The sequence below is a fragment of the Protopterus annectens genome, chromosome 7.part0 (genome assembly GCF_019279795.1).
Source record: "Protopterus annectens isolate FY-2018-M chromosome 7.part0, PAN1.0, whole genome shotgun sequence".
NCBI lineage: Eukaryota > Metazoa > Chordata > Ceratodontiformes > Protopteridae > Protopterus > Protopterus annectens.
This window is the reverse complement of record NC_056739.1, coordinates 781,386,554-781,407,659: the sequence shown is the minus strand read 5'-3', so window position 1 is coordinate 781,407,659 and position 21,106 is coordinate 781,386,554. Positions and strand designations below refer to the sequence as shown.

At 40.6% G+C, this 21,106-nt stretch overlaps 1 protein-coding gene across 2 annotated transcripts in view; it reads right to left on the bottom strand.

The window, feature by feature from the left end:
* EPO (erythropoietin) overlaps positions 1-21,106 on the bottom strand; it is a 357,290-nt gene that overhangs the window by 185,845 nt on the left and 150,339 nt on the right. For both annotated transcript variants that reach the window (XM_044077307.1, XM_044077308.1), the window contains exons 3-4: positions 16,087-16,173; positions 14,677-14,841 (exon numbers count right to left, since the gene is read on the bottom strand). In XM_044077307.1, the coding sequence (XP_043933242.1) occupies positions 14,677-14,841; positions 16,087-16,173 (252 nt within the window). The remainder of the gene's footprint in view (positions 1-14,676; positions 14,842-16,086; positions 16,174-21,106) is intronic.

Below are 21,106 nucleotides of genomic sequence, written 5' to 3'. Positions count from 1 at the left end.
ACTTTTAGACCTAAGAAAAATGCACTGGCTATCTTTAAATAAAAGTAAACTGTACACTGTGATATTAAATATATTAAACTATTAAGGCAGGTAGGTGGCTGATGTATGTTGTTCCCTTCCCATAACTTCAAACTTTATTTTTCTGTGAACTGCTTGCCATTATACCTTTACATTTTCTTTTCTCTCAGCAAAGAATGCTCAGATCTGTCAAAATTAACTGCCTGCACCTTCAGACAGCTTCTCTCCATGTAAAATTAGTTATCAGTGAGGTTTTTATCAATTGCAGTCAGAACAAAATGTAGCACTGCCTTCAGCTGCAGACTTATCGTCTCCCACAGAATATTTGATGTTAAGTTGTCAATCTCGCCTTCATTCTTGCTGGATGGGTTCGGAGCTGAACCTCGGCTCCGACTTGGCCGAATACTAAAGCTTGAAAGCTATTTTTACCAGCTCGAGGCTATCCTATGTCCCATAATGCTAGGCGAAATATACCCAGATCTCGTTTGCCGCTTAGCTACGAGGTTGCGTTTTTCACCGGCTCCAGGTTGTATATTTTTATTAATAACTTTTGAAGTAGTTTTTTAGTCAGTTTTTCATCCCTTTTTGTTCCTTTAGTATCAGTGTAGTTAGCGACTAGTCTTTCCTCCCTTTAAGTTGCTAATCTCCCTTCTCTCCACCCTTAAGGTGGTTGGGCCTCTGACCCTCCCCTTGTAGTACAGTTTTCCCCTGACTGTTCTGTCTGTGTGTGTGTGTGTGTGTGTGTGTGTGTGTGTGTGTGTGTGTGTGTGTGTGTGGAATCCTGTCCTTTTACTTAGTGGTAGTTCCCTTTTTTATAGTAAATTGTTTATAGTGTAATGTATTGTGTATGGTTTTTGTACAGTATGTCCAAGGATACTAAGGTATCGGGTTTCAAGAAGTGTGACTCGTGCTGTCAGAAGATGTCTCTGACAGACAGTCACACTTCTTGTGTGTATTGTTTGGGCCCTCTGCACCTGCAGGACTCGTGTTCCATCTGCCATGCTTTTAGCCCTAGAGTCCTGCAGGAGCGCAGAAACAAATTTATACTTAGAGGCTTGTTAAAGCCTGAAGATTCCCTGGCAAAGACTATGGCTGGGAAACCTTCAAAGCCCGCCAAATTATCGGCTCCATGTTCGGAGCCGGCACCGAGCGGTGCTCTTGCTGCCTCCTCTGTTCCAACCGGAACTGAGGTATCTAGACCTCAGTTGGCTCTGACTTTGGTGTCGGAATCGTCCCCGAGCAGAAAGCGCTCTAGGTCTCCATCTCTCGAGTCGGTTAGATTGGCTCCAAAGTCTCCACTCTTGTCGGAGCGTAGCCATAGAGTTCATTCCTCTAGGTCTTCCAGGCTTTCGGACCATGACCTCGAGAGGGTAGTCAGCCGGCTTTTAAAGTCGCAGGCACTGGCCCAGTTGCTACATAGTCCGTCTCAACAGACAGGGGCTACCCCCACACCTGCTCAAGTTCCTCCTCCGACTACCCTGCTGAGTTCGGAGCTGGAGGTCGTCGAGGTGAGTACTGTGGGGGCGTCGGAACCGATTCCCCTGTTGTCAGTTCCGTCGTCGGCTCCGATCCCATCCTTGGCTCCGTCCTTGGAGGGATCCGGGTGCCGGGACTCCCTCATCAGCTCAGAGGAAGCGAGTGGTATCGGACCCTTGTCCGACCCCGCTCTCCCTCTCGGAGGTTCGGCACAGGTGAGTTCGGCCCCAACATTGGCCTCGAAGCCATCCCTCTCGGTGCCGGGGAGAGTTCTCATCTCTTCGGAATTGGGTCCTTCTTCTCTGCCTGACAGGGGTGCCTTTGAGGTGATGAGGAGTGTGCTGGCTCCCATACCGGCACCACGGTCAGGTTCCTCAGCCCCTCCCTCCACGGTGCCTGCTTCGGCCCCTGCCTACCCTCCTGACCCCATGAGAGGAGAACCGACACTCCAGGCTGCCCCATTGGGCCTTTCTTCCTCTTCCGAGGCCTCCGCTGACCCTGCGGGGGAGCCCCCTCGGAAGAGGACATGTAAGAGGAAACATGTTGACTCTCCTGAGTCAGTGACATCTGACACCGACCTGGATGATTCGGAAGAGTCCCCAAGGTCCCCCTGTGAGGATGTCTCCTTTTCTGACATCTTAGAGATCCTCAAACAGAGGGGGAACTGGTCTGCCCTTAACCCATCCGAGGACGAGTCAGTGTACCTGGATGCCTTCAGTTGTCGCCCTTCCACCTCCTGGGTGTCCCCGCCTTTTGACCCACTTATGGAGGTAGTGGCTCGGAAGGCGTAGACGGCTCCGGATACTATGGAACCAACTCCCCAGAGGCCCACTAAATTTATTACTGCTCCCACAGATAAGCAGTTTCTTTCCAAGGGTGTTCCCGTGGATGCCATGGTGGTGGCGGCAGCCACTAAGAAGGAGTTGGCTGACCCTTCAGTACCTGCCCATCCTCCTAATAAGGAATCTAGGATGATGGATAGGTACGGCAAGCAGATGTTTTCCTCAGCGACCTTTGCTATGCAGTCGCTGAATTACTTATGCCATTTCACCCGACTTCAGAGGGACCTTCTCAAGGAACTGGGTGAAACATTGCAGGACCCAACAGCTGCGGGGTCTCAGGAAAAGATCAACTCCCAGCTAGGGACCCTGAACTCTATCGTGAACTCTTCCATGCGGCTCATCTCGTATGCAGCCGATGGCCACAGGTATGGGTGTTGCTCTAAGGAGACACGCCTGGATGCGGCTCTGCAATTTTGCTGACCCCTTCAAGGCGTCATTCACTAACACCCCCTTTGGTTCTGCTCTTTTTGGACCTCAAGTGAAGGACACCTTAACCAGGTGCGAACAAGAAGGCAAGACTCTCTCTGCCGTGGGAGTCTGTTTCCCTTCTAGACCGTATCCTAAGGGTCAAAACCTCAGGGAGTTCTGGTGAGCTTCCCTCTAGAGGCAGAGGAGGGAACAATAACAGATGCTGCCCTAGGGACGGGGAATCAGAGTAGCAGAGAATCTTTCTCTGACAAACCCTTTCAGCACCCGTCGATCATATCTGAGGGTTGCAAAATCCCATTTATCCACACCCCACATCAACCAAAAGGGCCTCTTCCAGACGTTCCACCCGGTCTGAGAGACCAAGCAGCACTAGAAATTTCAAAGCTGCTTTTAAAAAGAGCTATCCAGCCAGTCCCGGCAGACCAACAAGGATCCGGAATCTACTCCAAACTCTTTTTGGTACCAAAAAAGACAGGGGACTGGAGACCTATTTTGGATCTCAGCAGACTGAACAAATCGGTTCACAGAACTAAATTCTGGATGGTCACGCTACAGTCCATTCTTCCCTTTTTGGGTCAGGACAATTGGATGTGCTCTATATACCTTCAGGATGCGATTCCAAAAACCAAACAGACTACGAAAGAACAAAAATTCGAGGGAACAAGCTGCTAAGCGTAAGGAAAACAGATGATAAAGTAAAATCCACAGTCCGGTAAAACTGTTCCAAAGAAGGCAACAAAAGTCCATGCGCTGTAATATTAGAGCTTTTATTAACCACAAGCACTTTCGGAGAGACTCCTATCTCTCCTTCCTCAGACAAAAATGAAACAACCAGTTGTAGTATCAAACTTTCTTTAAAAAGGGTGTTGTTAACTAATTAACCAATTAGAAAACAAATTACCAATTACCAATTCAACAGCTTGTGAGTTTAAAATCATACAGAACCAGCAGGTAAAATGTTAGAAACAAAACAAAACAAAACTTCACTTTAAAAATGTGAATAATTTCACCATTTAAAACACAAAACTTCCAGCCTTTTCTATCATAAAGGGATATAATATCTATCAGTGCTCTTATAATATACACTGTTCTTATGTTGTGTAAAAGTGTATACAAAATTATAAATTTAATAATTGCAACTACATCCAAAGGCTGAGCCTTAAACATTTAAATTAAAATTAAAATTTAACTCATAGTGCTAACATTTAAATGATTGTTAGCATGGAACTACAAAACTCTCATGAGTAGCTTTCCAAATATTAACACCTATAAGTTTAAAGTTTTGAAATTTAAAATTTTAAAACAAAACTTCTATACATTTTCAAATGTCCTGTTGTTATAAATATGCTCTAAGAAGAACCAATTATTAGTTTTAGTGTTTAATTTTTATAATACCTGCAGCTTATAATTGAGCTAATATGTAAACCTAATGTGTTTCAATATTTGTATGGACGCTAATAAGTTTTGTGGTTTGTTAAAATGGATACAAACCACTATGTCCATGTGGCATTATGTTGTTCTCTTAAATGCGATACATGCGTTAAATAGTTGATCAATGTAAAATCCTACATAGGTCAACTCAACACTTCATTTCGTAAAGTCCCCTATGCATTTGTGTTAGACGCTAGATACAGCGTCATTCAAAATGGAACCAAATCAAAAAATATGACTTAGCTATGCATGGAGAGTTTCCAAAAGCTCCCTGCTGAGTCAGAAGATGCTACCTTTTACAAGCTAATAGTTTTAAAATACAAGTGAGCGATATACCTTCAGGATGCGTACTATTATATCAAAATGAACAGGCGCTCCAGGAGGTTTCTCCGCTTCCGGCTGGGAGCCAGTCACTACCAATTCAGAGCCCTGCCCTTTTGCCTCACCACAGCCCCCAGGGTGTTTACCAAATGCATGGCAGTGGTTGCGGCTCACTTGAGACATCGAGGATTCCAGGTGTTGCCATATTTAGACGACTGGCTCCTTACTGCCACCACTAGGCATCAACTTCTTCAAGCCAGGGATTACGCTGTACAAACCTGCAAAGCGCTAGGCATCTCTATAAATTTCGAAAAATCTGCTTTGTTGCCTTGTCAGCATATTACCTTCATAGGCGCCGTGTTAAACATGGCAGAGTTGTCAGCAAAACTTCCTACGCAAAGAGTATGCGACATTCGCAGTCATGTTCAAGAGGACAGGGTCCAAGCGAGGTTTGTACTGAAAACGCTTGGTCTGATGGCTGCAACAATCACCTTGCTCCCCCTAGCTCGTTTTCACATGCGGATACTACAGTGGATGCTTTTTTTCCAATGGTCTTTTCAGCAGCTTCCCATGTCACACAGGATTCTCATCACTCAGTCTTGCAAACGACACCTATCGTGGTGGATGGACTCACCCCAGGTGCTTCAAGGCAGACCGGTTGTTCTCCCCCCTGCGGTTGCCACCATGACAACGGACGCCTCCCTGATCGGGTGGGGGGGCATTTTCAGGGCAGGACACTCCAGGGCACATGGCAACCCTTCGAGTGCCACTTGCACATCAATGTCCTGGAGATGAGAGCGGTCCTGTTGGCATTGCAGGCTCTCCAGGACTCTCTTCCCACGGGATCGATTGCAATACAGACAGACAATATGTCTGTAGTATGGTACATCAACAAACCGTGCGGAACCAGGTCCTACCCTCTTTGTCGGGAAGCGCTCAGTCTATGGCAATGGGCGATCTCTTCTCAGCGTTTTCTGGTAGCAAAACACATTCCCGGGAAGTCCAACCAGGTCCTACCCTCTTTGTCGGGAAGCGCTCAGACTATGGCAATGGGCGATCTCTTCTCAGCGTTTTCTGGTAGCAAAACACATTCCCGGGAAGTCCAATGTCATAGCAGACAGGCTGAGCAGGGACATTCTCATGCCCTACGAGTGGTCTCTCAACCAACTAGTAGCGGACCAAATCTTCAGAAAGTGGGGGCAGCCTTGCTGTGACCTTTTCGCAACCCCTCAAAACAGCAAGTGTGAAGACTTCTTCACCCTCTTCCGGGCCTCTCTCCCAGAGACGCTCTAGTCCACGATTGGCCCAGGGGTCTCCTTTATGCTTTCCCCCCCTTTCCCTTAATCACTCTGTTAGTCCAGAAAGCAACTGCCTTGAGATCCAAGATGATCCTTATTGCCCCTTACTGGCCTCGACAAGTCTGGTTTTCGTTCCTACAACGTTATCTACTGGAGCAGCCCTGGCATCTGGACCCTGTACCAGACCTTCTGACCCATCAATCGGGCAGGCTGCACCAATCCCTGTCATCTCTCAACCTCACAGCTTGGTTGCTCCACTTCCAACCTTAGCTAGACTTCCCTTAATCTCCCCGTCAGTATGTCGGATTATCCTTGCCTCTCACAAGTCTAACACCAGAAGGACGTACACAAGTAAATGGAAACGTTTCTCTATTTGGGCAGAAAGGAACCATGTTGATCCCTTTACTGCCCCTGTCCAAACAGTTCTAGATTTTTTAGCGGAACTCTTTCAAAAAGGTTCCTCTTCAGCCACTATCAAAGTCCAGTTGGCGGCTATTGCAAATTTCCATGTTGGCTTGTCAGAGTCTAGTATTATGTCTCACAAGCTCTGCAAAGCTTTTCTGAAGGGTACCGTATTACTTAGGCCCCCAGTCAAAGACCCTCGTCCACCGCCGGATCTAAATTTGGTACTGTCGTCTTTAATTCTACCTCCCTTTGAGCCTGCTGCTTCCTGCTCGTTAAAACTGCTCTCGTGGAAAACACTGTTCTTGGTAGCTTTTACCTCAGCCAGAAGGGTTTCTGAACTACAAGCACTTTCTGTGCGCCCCCCTTATCTTGTTTTTTACAAAGATAGAGTGGCTCTTAGGACAAATCCATCCTTTTTACCTAAGGTACTTTCAGAAAAAAATCTGAATCAGACCATTGATCTCCCAGTTTTCTTTCCAAATTACACTGATAGAGCTGAGAGAAAATTACATTGTTTAGATGTCCATAGGCAACTATGTTTCTATCTGGATAGAACCAAGCCAACGAGAAAATCAGACCAACTCTTCTTGTCTTACACCAAAGGGAAGCAGGGCCTTCCGGTTTCTAAAGTGACCTTGTCAAGATGGTTAACCTCTCTTATCTCTTTGACCTATCAATTGAGGCATAAGGAGCTCCCTACCAAGCCTAGAGCTCATTCAACTAGAGCATTAGCTTCCTCAGCTGCTTTACAGGCGAGATTACCTATGGACTCTGTGCAGCGGCCACATGGGCCTCTCCTCATACCTTCATCTCTCATTACAAACTGGATATTGCCTCCAGAAATAGGGCTGATTTTGGTTCCACTGTATTCAAGAGTCTGTTCCATTGAGCCACCCGGGACTAAGGAGCTAGGGACGCTGTCCCATCCAGCAAGAATGAAGGCGAGATTGACAACTTGACATTTAGAAGTTATGTACCTACCATAACGTTTCATGTTAGTTGTCTTCTTCTCGCCTTCTTTCTTGCGTCCCACCCTCCATCCCCCGAGCCTGGAAAGACCTAGAGTATTGGGTGAGTTTTTTCCTTGTCACCAGGATTATACCTTCAGCTAGAGTTCTTCCTCCCCCTTGGTACCCCTGGTGACAGGCAGGCTGTAGGTTTTATATTTCTACATAGCTCTCAGTTTTGTCTCTTTTCTAGTGGTGGGACATGTCTGTCCATAGTGTTAGCTATCAAACGAGATCTGGGTATATTTTGCCTAGCATTATGGGACATAGGATAGCCTCTAGCCGGTAAAAATAGCTCTCGAGCTTTAGTATTCGGCCGAGTCAGAGCCGAGGTTTGGCTCCGAACCCATCCAGCAAGAAAGAAGGCGAGAAGAAGACAACTAACATGGAACGTTATGGTAGGTACATAACTTCTAATTAATGGAAATAAAACAATCTAAAATTTTTGTAGGTGTAGGAAACTTACCATTTTCATGGCTTTGATCATTTTGTCTTTTTTTTCCAAGTCTATTTGCTTACAAAAAAACACTTGATCTGATGTTTCTTCCATCCATTTCTCAGTGGATGGATCTTTGGAACTGCAACTCTCAACCTTTGAATCCAGTGTTCAGGCACCTCCTTTTACCCATGATCCCCATGTGAATAGGACATTACCTCAGATCTCATTTGCCACGCAGTTGCTACAAATGTGGTCCTTGGAGCCCAGGCTAGTCAGAGGGAGATAAGTGAACATTAGTATGTATTTGTCTCTGTTATCCTTTCTCTGAACGGAGTTTTTTTCCTTTTCATTGTGAACTTTAGTGTGTATTTGTCTCTGTCTTCCATTCTCTGAACAGAGTATTTTTCCTTTTCATTCTTTGACCTCATCTGATATTTTATAAAAAATAAAAATTTCTTATAGTTAGTCCTTAGTTTCTGTTTAGGTTTTCTTTTTCTTTTGGATGCTCGTTGGTGCTCCTTGCTTCCTTGATTTCAAAACGTGTGTTATTTCTTGTATTTTGTGTGTGTGTGTGTGTGTGTGTGTGTGTGTGTGTGTGTGTGTGTGTGTGTGTGTTTGTGTGTATGTATGTTATTTCCTGACCAAAAATAATAGTTTGAGAAACCATTGGGTGTACATGGCTTGCTGCCACAAGTTGCCTAATTCTAATGCACATACAAAATGCTTCTTTTGATTAGGAGCTGCACACCTGGATGACCAGTGCAACATTTGTGAGGCCTTTGGTCACAGTGCTGTAGTCAAGAGGAATTATACAACTACTCTCTGCCTCTGTGGGAGAAGGACTCCCTTCTCATTCCTGTGCATCTTCTGCTGCATCTCCTCTCTCCAAGAAGCCAGCTGATTGTGCCAGAGGTGAAAAATCTAAAGAAAATTAGAAAGAGTGAGAAATAGAAAACTTTAAAGAATCAAAGAAATGGCCCCTGTATTATTCTCCTTCATTGTTTCTAACTCACAAGACGGCAAAACCTTCAGATCCAGTCCTCACATTGTAACCTATCCCCATGAAATCCAGTACTCTGCTTCTTCAGAAGTCTTGTTTTTCTTTGAGGTCAAAATTTCCCAGATTGAGATCCCTTATTCTACAGGAGAAGTCCTTTTACGTGATCTCAAGGCCTTCCTCCTCTGCTTCCTCTTATCACTCAAGTCCTGCAGGAGCCTTTCCAAGGCTGATGTGGACAGGATGATAAGGACATTTCTTGGGACCCAAATCCCGCTGGGGGTCCTCCCGGCTTTGGTCTCTTTTTGGATTGGAAGATTGGTATCTTCTCCTTACCAGGTTATTGCTCCTTCCTGGATCTGTCCTGCTTAATTGCATAACATCATCCTTAATGCAGTCACCAAATTCCTAATAATAAATAAACCAAACAAATGATCCCTGTTATGTCTTTTTACTATGTAAAACAGTACAGTGTCCCTTTAGTACAGGGATTATTCATTAGGATGTGTACATAGCTGTCAGGTGTAACAGCCAAGGCTCACTGAATTTTTCTTAGCACTGGGTGATGTTTTAGTAATGTGTCCCTAGGTAACATAAGTGCTAGGGATGACTACTTTCCTCTTAAAAACAAATGTATGGAATACTTCAGAATGTCTTTAATTGCAAATGCTTTCAAGATAATGATTAATTTCATATGTCCTCTTTTCTACTGCACAGACTGTTGGGTTTACTGTAGGGGTAGATTCAAAAAACTTGCTGTCAGTGCAAGTGACTTACTCTGGTTTAAGGCCTTAAAGGATATCTATAAAGCAGGCCTAACAAGTTCAGTCATTTATACTGAGATGAAGTCTAGGAATTGGGCCCTAAATCATTGTGTTAAGATCACCGAAATGGAAGTAGGCAAATTGGAAGAACTAAAATAATATTTTTGGGATTTTCTCCAGTCCCCAAATGTAGGGTGTGCTGCCCTTCATTCCCATATTTTCCCAACTTATTATAAAGGACTTCCATGTCACAGTACAATGGGGAAAAACATGTTACATTTTAACAAGATTACTGTCAGTGAGATGATGGTTCCCATTCTATGCTTGCCTTCTGTAAACATACCTTAACATTTTCTAAAATTACCTTACATTAACATAGGGACCCGTTCATCATTATAGGGAAGTACATTGATTTGAGTCTATATATGTAACTGTAGCATGAGCTTGTTTAAAAAAAAAACTGTCAAGATCTGTGTCATAAAATAAGAATTAAATTTCATAACCTAAGTTTTATTACTGTTGACGGAAATGTTTGCTGATAATTTGTCGGATGCTGAAAGCCCATCCTTCTCTACCATTATCATCACTTAATTTCATCTAGGTTCAGTGGTACCATTTCCATCCTGTCTTCATTCATGGCTTTGAAAATCTTTTCACATGTAACTGGTATGGTTCTACAGCATTAGTGTGAAGTCTTTTGAGGGGGTTCAGAAAGTCTATGGGGGATTCCCTGTCTAATGGCACTAGTTCATTCTCTGTAGTGTGCTAATACCAGCATAGACATCCTATTCGTCTGTCACTATAGTAACTAGTAAAACATATTATAGTGCCAACATCACATTATGTGATGTATCCCTGCTTCTTGCTGCATAGATAAATACCCAGAAACCATTGGTCAGTAATGGCAATGCTCCTGCCATTGTTGTACATGGACAAGTATACTTTCATCTACTTGTACCGCTTGTCTAGGTCCACATAATTGCAGGGGATCTCACACTTTCTTGTATGTGTATTTGTCCTCCACAAATTGATACCAGTCCACAACACTGTCACTGACTGTGAATACTAATGAGGTGGTCAGCTTCATAAATGTACTACAAGCTGAATGGAACAGGAGGCTGAGATTGGTCAGAGGGCTATGGCATTTCCTGAGCAGTCCAGCAACAGTAGGCATGCCTCCTTGTGGCACTGAATGGAATAGGCAGCCAAGCTTGGCCAGAGGACTATGGCATTTCTTGAGCAGTCCAACAACAGTAGGCATGCCTTCTTGTGGCATGGAATGGAACAGGCAGCTGAGCTTGGTCAGAGAGCTATGGCATTTCTTGAGTAGTCCACCCACAATAGGTATGCCTCCTTGTGGCACTGAATGGAAAAGGAGACCGAGCTTGGTTAGGAAGCTATGGCATTTCCTGAGCAACCCAGCAATAGTAGGCATGTCTCCTTGTGTGACTGAATGGAACATGTGGCTTTGCTTGGTCAGAGGCTATGGCATTTTCAGCAGTCCAACAATAATAGGTATGCCTCCTTGTGGCACTGAATGGAACAGGAGGATGAGCTTGGTCAGAGAGCTATGGCATTTCTTGAGGAGTCCAACAATAGCAGGCATGTCTCCTTGTAGCACTGCCATGCTGTTGCTGCTGCTGTGCAATGGAACTGTAATCCCATCGTACTGCCACCCTTCAGATAGTCTGTGGGTGGTATAAGAAACATTTCAATATATATATATATATATATATATATATATATATATATATATATATATATATATATATATATATATAAGAAATATTTTAATATTGATACTTTTAACAGATTGCTAAATACTGCTACTGGACTTCTTTAATATTTCTTTCACTGGATGAAGACATCCTTTATTTTAATAATACCTTCCTGTCTGTCTTAAATTCAGTTGCTCCCACATATAATAAAAAGTTTAAATCTGTAATATCCTTCTGGATGACAATCAATATGTGAAAGAGAGAGATGAGGCATAGAAACTCTGAAACACATTTCAAATTACGTCGACTAGACTAACATGTAATACACTAAGAAATAAATTTAAATATTTTGTTATAGGAAGGAAACATGACTGCTTTCATCATTTGCTTACTACCCATCAAAACAGTCTCAAATAGTACTAGAAAAACATTTTCAGTGTTCTTAAGCCAGGGAAAAAAACAACCCTGTCCTCTCCCCAGTGAAACACAAGTTAAAATAGCCATAGTTAATTCACTTTACTCACTCTCTTACACAAAACTATAAGAGGAAAAAAAAAACACAGAACACTACAAAACACTACCTTACTCCAAAAACCTAATGGTAATTTCATTCCTTCAGCTTGTAAATGTCAACCAAATAAAAAAAAATGACTGCAAAAGTTAAGGTTTACCTCTCTAGCTTCAGATTATCTCGGTTATGCAGTTGATGCTATAGCCTGTCCTGTAGCTATGCTTATAAATAAATCTTTTATGAAATGCTGTGCCTAAACTATGGAAACAGAGCAATGTAATACCTTCTCGCAAAAAAAGCCCATAAAACATTCAAACACTCTTTCTAACTTTAGACCAATAGCCATTTTATCACCTCTATCAAAATACTTGATGTGCGCAAAAGCAACTCTTATATCATATTACAAAACACAACTTGCTGTCATCTATTTAGCATGGATTTCATTTAGGCTCTAGCACAGAAACAGCACTACTGTAATTTCTAAGTACCATTAACATCACAAGAACTAAGGCTTATCAACTGCTTCTGTCTTCCTGGACCTATCCAAGGTCTTTGGTAATGTATTGCACTGTATCCTCCTACAAAGATTTGCCACATTGGATCTCAGTCACAGTTCACTTAACTTGTTCAGAAGTTACATATCTCCTGGTCTTCAAGCAGTCAGATGGTTACAAACAGTATCTGACTTCCTACCCATTACCACAGGGGTTATACAAGGTTCCAGCCTTGGTCCAATCCTTTTTAGCATGTTTGTTAATGATATGTCTACTTCACTCCCTAGTGTATCACCAACACAATATGCTGATAACTCTACAGTTGTCTTTTCTGCCAGTAGTGTCAACCAATTACAAAATATAACTCCATAGAGTTGGCACACTTTAGAAAAGGCTTACTGATTCACAACTTGTCGTAAACACTAGTAAAATAAAGTTAATTATCTTTCCTCAGAAAAAACATTACTATTTCCTTACAAGCTGCAAATTTTACCATGCAGAACATATTGGTGTGATAATAAATCTCAGTTTGTACTTTGCTAAACATACAGATTACATCTCTTCAAAAGCACAAGTTGGGGATGCAGTACAAATCCAAACCCTACTTAACTGAAAGTGCCCAGCTGAAGACAGACCAATCATTCCTTCTACCAGCCCTACTTTATATGCATCCGCTATCCTAACCAACATTTGTAATGCATACTACCATAAGTTAGAATAAATTTATAATAAAATTGAAAAATTTGTTGCAAATATTCCACATAAAACATATCATTATATAGCTCTACAAAACAACTGTCTAAAACTACATCATATTCTCAAATTCAGTCAGATAAAAACTGCCCATATTTTGCATTTTTTTAGACACCAAACAAATATCTTTGCCATCGCCTCCTTAGTAAGCAAATATATTCCAACCAGAAATCTCAAATCACAAACTCAAAATCTGTTACCAATAGCTACATCAAACAATCATTTTGGTGACGCACTGTATTCTGTTTGCAAAGCCAATAATGGAAGTCTATTACACCAGATTATAGGAATGAACACAAATTTCATTTCTCAAGAAATTAAAAATTTGTTTAAAATCTTCCTGGGTTTGGAATATTCAAATAAGGGACTAACCTCTATAAGCTTTGGGATTAGTCCCTTGTGTTTCCATCTCCCAGACTTTCCTCCAGTCAGCTCCCATGGACCCTCCCACCATTGTCTGTAACTGCCTTTAAATAACTGACCTGTTGAATATAATGTATTAGAACAAGAACACTCATCCAGCTACCTGCTTAATTGAATAAACTACTGGAAACGTCAACAAGGTGCCTTTATTCCTCCCATAGGGAGGGTATCAGAGAGAGATAGAGAGAGTCTACTAGATCTGTTAGCTAAAGTGATTTTATCTGGACTAATCCTTTATACTGTGGTACTTGACATTCTCTAATAATCAATCTCTCCACTGTTTATCCTATTATTCAGGCTATTCTAATTCCTGAAAGTATTTCTGCTAATTAAAACAATAACTTTTTCATTGATTTGTTAGCTATCTTTGTTTGATGATATTTATTAAATCTTTTCTCAACAATTGTGGAGATTTTCTCTCAGGACCTATCCATCCTATTACCGAATGTAAATAAATAATATAAAATAATTAAATAAGTACATAAACAGGAGGTGAAAAATCTATGACATCACTTTAGATATTCCCTCTTATGCCAGCCACAGTTGAATGGGCAGGCAGGTTCTATGTGTGTCTGGGGACCACTCAGTAAATACATTACTGGCGCAATCAGATGTAACCAAGAGCTGAAGGGGCAAACCTGTAGATATATGTGGACTCAATCCATTTCATCCTTAAGAAATGACATCCTTAACAGAAATAAATTTCAAATTTAAACATTGCTTTGCATGAGAACTTAGGACTTGAAGTGCCTTCAAACTGACACCCAATAAGAAAGTTAATACAAGTATAGAGCATCATTACTTCTGTGCTCATTAAGATTTAGATGGTGTGTTTAATAAACTGTCAGTACTTAGTGATATATATATTTTACTGAAATTTGAGAGTTTTCATTTTTAGTTTATTAATAAGTAAATTACTAGCGGTGGTGGTGTTGCGGTAGCGTTGTCGCCTCACAGTAAGACGCTGTCCGGTTCGATTCTCAGCTAGAGTGTCTTCTGCGTGGAGACATGCGTGAATGGGCGTACCTTCGTTGAAGGGTGTGCGTCAGGCCTGGCAAGCCGGTACGTAAAAATCAACTGCCAATCATTAGCGGACCGGAGTTTCGCTGTGGCGACCCCTAACCGGGAAAAGCCGAAAGACACAAAGTAAGTAAATTACTAAAACAACATTCTACAGATAGTTCTGCAAATTTAAGCTGTATGTGGGTATGTGTAAAAGTTACATTTATACTAATCCTGCTATTTCATTTAAGAAAAGTGTTCCAAGTAAGGTTAAATTTTACATAAACATGAATCAGTAGCCCAATATATGACAATTCAGCTTTTTCTAAAACATTATGATCTTCTTACCTGAATGTCTAGACTTTTCAAGATTTGTGTTATACTTCTGATATTGCTATACGACTTTTCTATTGAATATACTGTTGCACTGTCTGTTGTGACATCCCTTGCCTTCAGAAGTGCGCTTGTGAATAAAGTTAATCCTTTCCAAATTTCTTCAGCTTTTAAGTTCCTCTAGGAGAAAAAAACATATTTACTTTTATATAAAACATCAGTTGATTTACTCTGTTTGCAGTCAGAGGTTTTACAATAAAATTTCTACGTGTAAAAATATGTAGTGCTTCTTACAGTGTTTATAGTGTAAAATGACATTGTCATACTTTTTAGCATCATACTATTTTTATACCACCCCCTCTTTTGGCTTAATTTTTCATTTAGTAGTTCCTGGTCACCTTTCACTGCTATAGTATATGTTAAAAGACAGACTCTTAAAAAATGAGCAGCCTTAATTGTATACAGTAGGCATAATAAACATATTCAGAAGTCCCAGCTTCCATGTATATATTTTAACTGACTGTAACAACAGAATGGCTTTAGGTGCCACCAGTAGTGAGGGTATTAACATCTTTGGGAGGTTGACTTCTGAAGTGCCATGTTGAAATTAAGCACTGAAAAGCCCACATAAATTCTATACTGTAGCTGGCATTACTCCTACTACTTGATGTATGGTGCAACCAGCAATAAAAGCATTTCAAAGTATGATGGTGTAGTTATGGTTAACAATGAATCTTTGTGTCATATCAACCTATCTCAGAGGGCTTTAATAGTCTCCCTAATTTCTGTGAAGTATATTCTATACTTAATTACCGATATATATGTATATATAGGTATAGTTTTGCTGAAGCTGATTATTCTTGGATGCATCAGAAAAAAACTAGAAAGAAGATGGATCATCCACCATTTATCCTAACAAGAAACAAGGTTTAGTGGAATGTTCTCCCCATTCTGCATTAAATGGACAGAAAAAAGAAAAAAAATCTGCTGAGGAGGTGATCCTAGTGCCTGCAGGGACACAGTCCACTAAGCAAGGAGCACTGGGTGAGCGTGAAGCCTTGAAAAATGTACTGTTAAAGTGAGCACCTTATGTAACTATTGTATTTCTATCTAGGATCTATGAGATGCAGAATCTACAGGCTTATGGTTTTACACAGTGACCTGCTAGCAACTGCACTCTATTTCTGCATGAGTCTGGACAACTCCACCACAACAGAAGTAAATGTAATACTGGCAGTTGCAGATATAAGGTAACACATCACTGCAGAATGGTAAGGCACTCTTTTAAGAGGTATTTAGAAGAGTGGTATAGGTGAATGTTCTTACGGATTCACATACAAAAGTGAAATTACTATTTAAGATTCTTACTGGCAGTGTTGTAACTTAAAAAATGTGCAACCATAAATTCCAATATTGTTCACTTACATCCATTTCATGCCATTCTTTAAAGTTGACTTTTGTGGCTGGAAGTGTAACGTCATCTGGTAGTTGAAGTGTGCCTCTAAAGCCTGTCTGTAGAAACAAAATACATTAGGATGTTTAAGGAAAAAAAAGAGATGCAGTGTGTGGGATCACTAAATTTGCCACAGTGTTTAATAAAGTTATATTATTCTGGAATATTACAAATGGAGTCATGTATCTAAAAAATTTTAGTTAATAACAAGCAGATCTTCACTTTTCTAGGGTCCACTATGATCCTGCAATTTACTGACTTAATTAGCAATACAACATACATTAGGAAAAGGTAGAACATTTACAGATCTGTCAAACTGTTTTTCATCTATTTTTTAAATAAGTGCTAAACAGACCTCTAAATAGATGTTAACATACTTAAAAATGAGTAAACCACTTTCTCCTGCAGAGGCAATAATTCCAATAGCGAAATGTAAAAAATTCCTTTTTATTCCACACGATACAAGGAGTTAATACAAGAAGATGACAAGCGCTTTCGCCTGGTTCATTCCAGGCTTTATCAAGTCAAACAACCATACTGGTTGTAAGAAACTGTTTATATACTGTTGGTAATTAATCACATGATGTAATTAACACACTTGATTGTTTAAACCAACTGTTGGCTAAGCTGAGTGCATTGCAAAATGAATGGAATTGCTAAACATTCATTACAACTGTCATAAACTGTAAATCTAAACCAACTGTAATTAATAATGTAATAAAATAAAATACTAAAATACTATACACCACTTAAATGTTCAATAGTACAAAATAGAAATGTGCAGAGTAAATCATAAACTGAGTAAAATAATTGTGCAATGACCTTCAAGTAACATTACACAAGTCAAGTAAACAATGAATACGTACATCTTAAAAACCATCTTAAAATCTTTTTACCTGCATAGCCATTTATCCACTGGTCTGTTCGCCTACACTATTCACTGTTTTTAAATGTAGAGCCATTTGTTTTTAAGACGTACGTATTCATTGTTTACTTGACTTGTGTAATGTTACTTGAAGGTCATTGCACAATTATTTTACTCAGTTTATGATTTACTCTGCACATTTCTATTTTGTACTATTGAACATTTAAGTGGTGTATAGTATTTTAGTATTTTATTTTATTACATTATTAATTACAGTTGGTTTAGATTTACAGTTTATGACAGTTGTAATGAATGTTTAGCAATTCCATTCATTTTGCAATGCACTCAGCTTAGCCAACAGTTGGTTTAAACAATCAAGTGTGTTAATTACATCATGTGATTAATTACCAACAGTATATAAACAGTTTCTTACAACCAGTATGGTTGTTTGACTTGATAAAGCCTGGAATGAACCAGGCGAAAGCGCTTGTCATCTTCTTGTATTAACTCCTTGTATCGTGGAATAAAAAGGAATTTTTTACATTTCGCTATTGGAATTATTGCCTCTGCAGGAGAAAGTGGTTTACTCATTTTTGGTGTTTCAGCGTTGTGGTTTTTTGGTTCTATCGTTTGTTTTTTACCATGACCTCCGAAGCAGAGGCGTTCGATCCAGCGATTACACCGCATATGCTGCAGGCTACTGAAAAGGAACTTCCCGTCACGAGGGCGGAATTCAACCAGGTTGTCAACATGCTGGCTGAATTAAAAGGGCTGCTTAACTTGCAACACAAAGGCACTGTTTTGGACGCTCCACCAGTCACAGACAGAGGCTCTGAGGCCCGCGGAAATGCCAACAAGGACGCAGTCAGTAGGAGAGTACCTCGTGAAGTGCACTTGGACGCCGAGGGTAGCAACAACACCGTTAATGTTTCAGCGTATAGGAACAACAATGTTTTGCAACAGAACAACATCAGGGATAAATCTAAGGACTTCAATTTCACTTCTTGGGCAAACCAGCCCTTCCATTTCAAAAAAGGTACTGTTAATTCTATTGACACAGCTCCAATTGAAGCGGACTTTGACGAATTTAAAAATAAATTGTATTCTTTAAGAAGCAACCAGTGTGAGATAGACTACCTGCGGGAATGTGTTAGGGTCAGACGCATCCCAAAAGGGTTGCGTTTTTTTAAATTTCCCAATTTTGTTAAACATGGCTCAACACATTACAAACAACTATGTGAGATATTTGATAGGGCAGGCCTGGAAGTCATGCAGGTAGATGATTGCTGAGTATGAAAACAAGGCCAATAACCTAACTGAAGATTTAAACCTATTACACCACACGGTGACTTCAGACAACGATTTTGCCATGGTCAAGCATGATTATGGCAGGATCTTTGATGAAGTGGACCAATTTTGTTTTAAAATAACAAATAGGAAAATCAGAAAGTTGGAAAGAGACTTGCATGACTACAAGGAAGGTTTGGCATATCCCTGTCATAACAAATCTGCAGATAGGATGAGAACAGTTAGTGTAGTAGACAATGCAGGGGAGGAAGTGTTTCATCAGAATTACAACGAGGTCCCTCGTAGAAGTGAACGTTTAGCAGAGAAAGACAAAAGGCAACGCAACCAGGATTTTTCCTCACACCCCGGGAGGACCGGGGCTTGGGGATACAAACCCCAGAGAGCACCACAGAGATGGAACAACAAACAATAACCAGTAATTATGTACCAGTACACACATTTCTTAATAGTGATCCACCTGTAGATCCAACTGAGGGTTCCAGCTTGTATCAGAGTGACATCGAAGTGGTAGAGACAATTAATTGCAAACATTTTACATTGCACAATTTCACTATATATAATTACACTGAGGTCATAGTTGACATGACAGCCTTCAATGTTTTTATAAAAGGCTTTCATTTTGTGCCCACTAAGAAAGTTGATTTAGCCAATTTACTTGTGGAACTCAAGTTATTCACGAGAGGTTTGAACTTGAAACACTTTTTTAAGGGCAAAGAGTTGGAACACACAGGATTACATAGGAAAAGTACCTTTAACCCCCCTATGCATCCTTCTCTTAGGCTGTATGAAGAATTAGTGGAGCGGGAGTTACGTAGCAAATGTTTGGACACTATTGACTATGAGCACACTAATATCAGCCCAGAGGAGCTAAACTACATCAGGATGCTATCTAGAGAAAAGGTTACAGTAATGAAGCCTGATAAGGGAGGTTGTGTTGTGCTTATGTATGATGCTAATTATGAAGAAAGCATGCACCACATGTTACATGACAACAGCCAATATTGCCTAACATCTCGTAATGAGCATAACATAGCTCTAGCTAAGATAAAGTACTCGCTCTATGACTACTTAATGCAAGGTGTTATCAATGAAAGGCTGTACAATTTTTTGGTAGTAGACAAACCCAGAACACCGGTGATTTTTGGCATACCCAAGATTCATAAGGGTACAGACCCCCTGCTCTTTAGACCTATTGTTTCTGGGCGGTGGAGTGACAGAACCAATCGCCAAATTTATTGATCACATCACTAAGCGATATCTCCCAGCTTTAATACACGTGTGTAAGGATTCTTGGGAATTTCTTAAAAACTTTCCCAAAGATAGATGCACAGCTTCATCCTTATTGGTCACTGTAGACATAAAGGAACTGTTCCCCAGCATTCCCCACTCAACAGGCCTTGAGTGGTTTACTGATTTTTTCAGGAATGAAACTAACTTAAGTAACAATTTTGTCAACTTAATAACTGAAATGATGAGCATTGTGCTGCAGAACAACTACATGTTCTTTAACGGAGAACTTTTTAAACAACTCAAGGGGGTAGCGATGGGTGCTGCCTGCGCATCCATTTATGCCAACGTAGTGTTGCACATGTGGGAACTTAAATACATCTTTAAAACAACCTGGGCACAGTCCATTACCTTTTATCGCAGATACCTGGATGATATTTGTATCATCTGGGAGGGCACACGTGAACAACTTACAGCCTTTCTTCAATACATAAATTCAACTACTAATTTCCTGGTTTTTACACACAAAATTAGTGGCAGTGAAATGCATTACTTAGATGTCACTATTTTTAGGGACCCTAATACCTCAGAACTACATTCTAAGATTTATAGAAAACCTACTTTTTCAAATTCCCTGCTACATTTTACTAGTCAACACCCTCTATACCAAAAGAAAGGTATAGTTAAGGGTCAATTAATTAGAGCTTCTCGTATATGTAGTAGGTTAGAGGACTTCATTGAGGAAGCCAACAAGTTATGTTGTATGTTTATTGAGAGGGGGTACCCACATGAAGTACTTAAAACTCTTACTAATGAGATTCTTGCTAAGAGAGAGTCCACCTATCCAGCTTTATTAGGTAACGTAGAGTACAATATTCCTTATAAAAAGCAACGGACTCAATCCATTGAAAAGGGAGCACAATTTGTTTACACTTTTCTGAGAAGTCCTCGCAGATAGAGAATACTGTATCCAAATATTGGTTTGTGTTGCAAAGCAACGATGATTTTAAGCGTGTTATTACTAGCAAACCTGGATTTGTTAGGAAAAGAGGACAAAATTTAAAAGGAATTTTTGAGAGAAGACAGTTTACATCTTTTGGAAAACCGAAGCAACCTCATGGCACTTACAGATGTGGTGCATGTAAGCAATGTCATCTCCTTATAAATGACAGCCACATTTATTTAAAGGCAAGGCACATTAACTTAAAATCAACTGGACACTTTACTTGTGGTACTAGGGGAGTGGTGTACATTGGCTGCTGCACTACATGTGGAGGGTTCTATGTAGGCAAAACGGAGCGTGAATTTAAAAAAAGATTGTATGAGCATACATATGAAATTGAAAATAAAAAAGAGAGCAACGCTTTCTTTAAGCATTCCAACGTATGTCCCGATTTCAAGATGGTTTTCATGATACTTGAACAGGTTAACCCAGACATCAGAGGGGGAGATTGGGAATCCAAACTCGAGTTCAGAGAGTTAATCTGGCAGTTGAAACTTGATGCAGGGAAACCCCCAGGCCTTAATGGCATGCTCAGTATAGGCTCAGTGCTGAAGCTTCGCAGGGCTAGGTTATAAATTTACCCCTCTTA